This window comes from Myotis davidii, unplaced genomic scaffold (genome assembly GCF_000327345.1).
Source record: "Myotis davidii unplaced genomic scaffold, ASM32734v1 scaffold31, whole genome shotgun sequence".
NCBI classification, from domain to species: domain Eukaryota; kingdom Metazoa; phylum Chordata; class Mammalia; order Chiroptera; family Vespertilionidae; genus Myotis; species Myotis davidii.
Window position 1 is genome coordinate 3610820 of NW_006283639.1, and position 7552 is coordinate 3618371.

General features: G+C 40.3%; 1 protein-coding gene across 1 annotated transcript in view; it reads right to left on the minus strand.

Annotated features, from left to right (window-relative positions):
* LOC102771184 (transmembrane protease serine 11F) overlaps positions 1 to 7552 on the minus strand; it is a 53520-nt gene that overhangs the window by 16362 nt on the left and 29606 nt on the right. Inside the window, exons 4-5 of the mRNA XM_006753865.1 lie at positions 4745 to 4812; positions 2944 to 3107 (exon numbers count right to left, since the gene is read on the minus strand). Coding sequence (XP_006753928.1) covers positions 2944 to 3107; positions 4745 to 4812 — 232 coding nt within the window. The remainder of the gene's footprint in view (positions 1 to 2943; positions 3108 to 4744; positions 4813 to 7552) is intronic.

Genomic DNA, 7552 nt, shown 5'->3' on the forward strand with positions numbered 1-7552 from the left:
AAGGTTGTTATATTATCAGAAATTTAGATTTAGTTTCAGATTGCCATTTAGAGTGTCCTGGAAAATACCATGTTTTATTTTGTATAAAATTGATTGATAATAAAGGTGGATGCCAGTAATATTAGAAGTATCTAATTACTTCTTTTTAAAAATATACTTTTCATTTATTTCAGAGAGGTATGGAGGGAGAGAGAGATAGAAAATCAATGATGAGAGAGAATCATTGATCAGCTGCCTCCTGCACACAAGCTACTGGGGATTGAGCCCACAACCCAGTCATATGCCCTTGACTGGAATCAAACCTGGGACCCTCAGTCTGCAGTCTGAAGCTCTATCCATTTAACCAAACTGGCTAGGGCTCTAATTACTTCTTGAAAAAGTTGTCATGAATGTGGGTGGGGATTCCATCTCAAAATGTATTTAAAGGAGTTTCCCAATTCTAGCAACATAAAAATTAATTTTAGACTATCTGTTTCTTAAATTCATGGCTACTGGGAGGGGAAATACTTTCAGGTTCAAAGGGCAAGCCTTATTTTTTGGTATTAAATCAGAAGTAACTGAACTTGGAAATACTTAAGGAGATGCAATGAACAGAGCTGGGATAACTATTATGTGAGACATATGCTAGAGTTTGGGGGAAGGATCTATATATTTAAGGCTAATATGCAAAGTGTCCCCTCAGGAGTTCGACTGGGAGACCAGGAGTTCAATCACTCACTATGACATGTGCTGACCACCATGGGATAGTGCAGAAAGAAGGAAGGCCCCGGCTGGCAGCCAGAAGGCCCTGATCAGCCCTGATCACTGGCCAGGCCTAGGGATCCTACACATGCATGAATTTTGTGCCCCAGGCCTCTAGTAAGAAAATAAAAAAACAAAGTCCCTGACATTGATGCTTATAATCTTATTTGAAACACATTATTTTATCTAATTACTAGAGGCCCAGTGCATGAAAATCATGCACTGGGGGAGGGTCCTTCAGCTCAGCATGCACCCTCTCACAGTCCAGGACCCTTCGGGGGATGTCCGCCTACTGGCTTAGGCCTGCTACCCCCGGGGATCGGGGCTAAGCCGGAAGTCAGACATCCCTCTCGCAGTCCAGGGCTCTTGCAGTGCAAGATCCTTTGCTCCTTACCACCCACCAGCAGCAGGGGCAGGAGAGGCTCCCACCACTGCTGCTGAACTCACCAGCCATGAGCCTGGCTTCTGGCTGAGCGGTGCTCCCCCTGTGGAAGCACACGGACCACCAGGGGCCAAATCCTGAGTTGAGAATCTGGCTCCTGGTGGTCAGTGTACATCATACCAATTGGCCGTTCTGTTGTTCAGTCGATTTGCATATTAGGGTTTTATTATATACTAGAGGCCCGGTGCACAAAAATTTGTGCACTTGGGGGGATACCTCAGGCCGGCCTGTGCCCTCTCGCAGTCTGGGACCCCTCAGGTGATAACCACCTGCTGGCTTAGGTCTGCTCCCTGGGGGATTGGGCCTAAGCTGGCAGTCAGACATTCCTCTGGCAGCCCGGGAGCCCTGGGGAGATGTCCACTTGCCAACGGGGAGAAGGCCTTCTCAGTTGTTCTGCTGTTAGAGTCAATTTGCATATTACCCTTTTATTATATAGGAGTGCCTGGCCAGCCTGGGTGAGGGGCTGATGGCTGTTTGCAGGCTGGCCACAGCCCCTTCAGGGTGAGGGGTTCTGCTGGGTGCCTGGCCAGTCTGGATGAGGGGCTGAGGGCCATTTTCAGGCTGACTAGGCCCCATAGTGGGGCCTCTCACTCTATGAAGGTGTGGCCAACCTGGGTGAGGGGCTGGTGGCTGTTTGCAGGCTGGCCACAGCCCCCAGCCACCCAAGCTCCCAGTGGAGGCTGGCTGGAAGCAGGTATCCGGGATTTATTTGTCTTCTATAATTGAAACTTTGTTGTCATGAGCCGAGGCTACAGCCGGCTCAGGGCAGGCCGGAAGCTTGGCTTCCTCCATTGCCCAGGCAACCAAGCTTCCTGCTTGCTCCAGTTCCGTGGTGGCCAGCTGCCACCTTGGTTGGGTTAATTTGCATATAGTTGCTCTGATTTGCTGGTGGGTGTGGCTTAGGGCATAGGGAAGGTATGGTCAATTAGCATCTTTGTCTTTTGTTAGTGTAGATAGGATGCATTGGCATAAAAATTAGAAATGCCTCTCAACTATGATTCCAACTAACTTTGAGATAGTTTTAAGTTTCATAACCTTTTTTAACTTAATTTTCATCTACTTTTGGTGGAAAATAAAAACTACAACTTTCCTAAGTTTGTTCTGTAAGGCATTAATGAAGGTATAAATTTTAAACATTGTTTAAAATTGTGAGGTAAAGGACCTCTTCAGCCTAGCTAGTGCTGCTCAGTGGTTGAGTGTTGAGCCTCAATGGTTTGATTCCCTGCCAGGGCACATGCAGGCTTGATCCCCAGTAGGGGGCATGTGGGTGGCAGCAGATGAATGTTGTTTCTCTCTCATGGATGCTTCTATCTCTCTATCCTTTTCCTTCCCTTTCTCTCTAAAAATCAATAGAAACATTAGAAAGAACCTCTTCACAGTTCGTGTCAAAAATTCTTCCTACAGGGGTTAACCTTCATAAAGATGTCAATTGCTTTGATACTACAGAAGCTAACCCCCAGAACTGGCCTTTGAAGACCTCTGGGAGTTAGTCCCATGTCTTACATATTCCTTGAGTCTCAGTTGCTTTAAAATGATAAAAATAATACCACTCTTATATACTTTTGAAAAGATCTAACATGATAATACAAGGGGAAAAATTAGAAACTATAGCAGAGGGCAAAATCAAATAAAAAACAAACATTTATAAAACTAAATTTTGCGTCATAGTAAATTTTTATTGTTTTATTCCACACTATAACCTAAATTCTTATGAGAGGATTGCACGGGAAGGGAATCATAAAGATGGTAAAATGACTTACATGTGAGTGTAAGTGATGGCTTGTTTATAGTCAAAGGCATCTCTTTTGTCTTCAGACTTTGATATAAAATCCTCTCAATTATTTTCCTGATGTACTCAGCACTACTAGTAGATGGGTATCGAAACATGAGCACCATAAGAATGTTCACACCATTTTCATCTGGACTAAAGTACAGAAAAGCATATAAATAGAGATAATAATAAAGCTAGCTTTCTAATCATTAACAACTTTTAGGTATTAAGATTCACAATAAATTTAAAGAACAGAATATATATGTGTATATCAGATTTTTACATTATTTTTAAAAATACTAGGTAAGATACATAGCAGGAAAAAAATTGTTCTCTCCCCTTACTTAACTCAGAGTCTGGAGGGTTTGTGGAAGAAGGAGATGTTTATGAAATCATGCTTAAGATATACTTAAAGGATTTGCTTTTTATGGTATTTTGAGCCAAAATTGTAACCATCATTATTATTCAGTAGTGGTGTAGAAGAGAATGCTCTGTCCTCACCAAACCCAGCTGCCTTGTCTCTTGAACACAGATCTGGATTTCATTTCCTAGCCTCCCTTGCAGTTTATTAGAACTCTCTAGTAAATTCTAGACAATGGAATGTGGGCAGCAATGATGTGCCCCACCTCCAGGCCCAGCCCCTGAAAACCTCTCATACACTCTTCCATGCCTTCACTCTTTCTTTATTTGCCAGCCAGAAGATCCAGGGGGCAATTCCACTGTCCCCTCCAACACCCACATCCCCTGCTGCTGCTTCTGACTCTTTGAACTGAATCACTGAAATGAAATAAACCTTTATTGTGTTAAACCATTGGTATTTGGGGGATGGGGGGCCCCACCTGTTGGTCAGTTAATACAAGTTTGATAAGTAGATGATTAGAGGAAGCAGTTACAAAAGGAAATCTTTTGATAGGAGTTTCAGGTATATTAACTTGTTAGGTATAGAAAGCCTCTGTTGCCTTTGAGAATGAATTTAATTGGAAATAAATAAAGAATAAAGGAAAGAAAGCAGAGAGAAGGAGGGAGGGAAGGAAGGAAGGAACAAATATTCAGAGGAGGAGAAGGAAAGAAAAGACAGGAGCTCGTTAACCATATGTGGTTACTTTACCATCAAGAAGTAAAAACAGACATGTTAAGTATTACAAATACATATATTTATATATCAATTGATATCCATAGAAAAATTAATAATTTTAATTAGAATGTATAGGAAAGCTATATTATTCTACTAAATGCCAAGCCTTCAGATATAATGTGAGCAGTACATTCAGGATGCATTCTAGTCATTTATTTTAGTCTCTGGCAACAAGTGTATGTTCAATTACTGATTATTGCCTTTCATCAGAGTATAGAAATGAAAGCATTAAAATTTTTTTAAATAATAATGGAAATGCAATGGCGTTAAAGAAAATCCTTAATGCAAAGAAAGTCATAGGCTGATTGTTGGGTAGGCTTAAAATGAGGATAGTCAAAAAGAACTGGACTAAGTTCCACTGATCCCTCACTTAAGGAGCAGGGTAGGTTGGCAGTACCATCCCCCCTTTTCCTGTATTTTTTTTCTCCTGGAGAGTGTCTTTATTTTTAACCCAATAAGTGACATTGTCTCTTGTCATAAGGCACTCTACATCTTTCTACTGTGACTGGGAAGTGGCTGGGCAGTATCAACTGGGCTACTCAGGATTCATGACATCTTTGTATCCCTGCAAAGAATTGCTCAGGGGAGTTGAGCAATCATGTTTGTTCAGTGCTTCTTAATTACTGGGTTGAAGTTGCAAACCAAGTTTACCTACCTTATTTTGATAACATGAGATTTGATAAACCGACCTGCTCCAGAGGAACGTCGAAATATCCTAGACATCTGAGTAGAAAAAATTTATAATGTATTAGTCTTAAGAAAACTGTTATTCCCTTTCTTATCCAGAGACTGGAGGGAATGACAATGATTTCAGTTTATTCTCAGACATGTGAACAGGCTATTCACAGTGATAAGACTTAACTAGGTTCTAATCCTTATAGAATTGAATGACCTCAACAAAACTGTTCAATTTTGCTAAGTGTCTGTAGAATGGAATAACAATGTCTACCTCAAAGAGTTGTTTTGAGGATTAAATGAAGTAATGTATATCATGCATTTTATACCTTACCTGGCATATTGTAAACTATTGGTAATGCTCATTTTAATTATTGTCAGATGAATTAAAACCTGTGCTATTCATTAAGGTAGCATCTTCACTTCTAAAAAAAACCTACCATTAGTTATTCTCAAATATGACATCTGGTCCATTATTTGTTGATTTCTTAAATGATTATCTCATTCCTACAGCCTTTGATGTAATGTGCAACAACAGCTATTGTGTGACTCTGACACCCTCACTTGTTAGTCATCTCTCTGTGGCAGGCAGGCTTTCACAACTGGTACTAGGTTTATAAGTAAGTTTCACCACACTCTACACTGTCAGCATTTTATTACTCAGTTTTTCTGGTCTGAACCATTGAAATATTTGGGATGTTCAGAGAACTGATTTCCTAAAGGGTTCTGATTCCCAAAAAACTATTTAGGCACAGCCTGAAACAAAAACAAACAAACACTGAACTGAGAGTCAGAAATCACAGGTCCACATATGTTTACATAGGCCCACATCCATGGTAAATCTTGTCCCTTAATTACTATATCCTCTGGGAAGAGGGAATATTACCTTCTTCCCCATAAGGTTTTTCCCTCTCCCTGAATCCTCTAAACCAGTAACAATGCTCAGTAGATTTTACCTCCTAAACATTGATTCTACATCCTTTCCTTCAATCCTACTCAGCCCCCTTGAAACTTGGGCCTGTGCAGCAGTTCCCTCTCTGGCACATTTATGTGGTTCTACTCTATTCTCTCTCCCCCAAGTTGTCCCCTACAATGCTAGCAAAGGGGATACCTCTAAAGTGCATATCTGAGTCTGTTACACTCCTGCTTCAAGCCCAATGTCTCCCTTCGTGTGAGCTCCATAATCCTGTCCTTTCATTGGCCCCTGCCCCGTCCCTACCTCCAAAATCTGTTCTCTTATCTACTGAATGGCCTGTTCTTTCCTACACCCACTAAATGGGTTCATACCTCTATGACTCTACACATTCATTTCTGTCTTCCTACAATATACTTTTTTTTCCTCAGGAAAATTTATTCAATTACAATTCTGTAATTCTTTAGAAACTCCAGTGACAACTAAGTTTTCTTTGACTTGCCCTCCTGAACCAAAGTGAACATTCCTTTGTTTGGGCCACCTCAGTATCTTCACATGATTCTATTACAGCAATTATCATGCCGGTTTGCAGGTGTGTCTTTCCTACTTGAGACTGTGAGCTGTGTGACAGCTGGGAGTTTGTCTGATTCATTTTTGTATCTCTAGCATTTGGCACGTTGCTTAAACCAAAATAAACACCCAGTGCATGTCTGATGAATAAATCCATGAGTGAGTACATGAGTAAATGAATGAAGAATCAACACTAAAGGGAAGAAGATAATAACACATGGTTTTGTTTCATCAGAAAATCATATTGCCAAGTGTAAGTAGAAATCCATGGGAATCTAAAATAAGGTGGGAACCAAGAGACCCCATTGGTGACCTTCACATGGATGGTCATTTCAGGATTTTGAATCAGTTCTGAATTATATCACTTACGATTTCACTAACTGCTCTCAGCTCAGTTTATTCCACTTCTCAAGGAACAGGGAGAAAATCTGATTTTAATGTCTTTAGCATTTTATATACAGGTCCTCTGAAATTTTGAACTATGTGTATAATGGCACTTTGGGAAATGATCAAGATTCATATCAGAGTATAAAAAATTACCAGGAATCTCTTCAGACTGCCCCAACCAGTTTCCTCAGTGGTTAGAGCATCAGCCCATGAACTGAAGGGTAGCAGTTTCGATTCCAGTTAATGGCACATAACTCGGTTGCAGGCTCAATCCCTGGGTGGACCTCGTCGGGATGTGTTGGGGAGGCAACCAATCAATGTGTCTCTCTCATATTGATGTTTGTCTCTCCCTGTCTCTCCCCCTGCCTTCCACTCTCTCTAAAAATTAATGAGAAAAAAAAGCCTCAGGTGAGGATTTTAAAAAAAAAAGAATCTCTTCAAACTAAAATGTGATATTATCAATATCATAGTCCCTTAAGGTGTCAATCTCTACTTAAAAATGAATAGATTCTGATACATTTCAATATTGGTATGACCATTAAGAACAGCTTACATGTATTAACCCTCATACTACATAGTAGGCATGGGACTGCTTCCTTTGTTCAAACCTCACACACCTTATGAGTAGAGTATTTTATTTATCCTCAACAGTCCCATTTTATAGATGAAGAAACTGCAGCTCAGAACACTTAAGATTACTTGTTCAAGATAGCATAGAAAGCAGTGATTCTGCATTATGCTGTATACTTTAAACTAATATAATATTAAATGTCAACTATAATTGAAAAATTAAAAAAATTAATGAAAAAATATACGAACAAAAAGCACATGTATGTGGAGTAATAGAAAAACAAGTACGTCTGAGGTTGTGACAGCATAGTAGTTACGCACAGTATCAATTTCTGAAGCTGTCTGTTA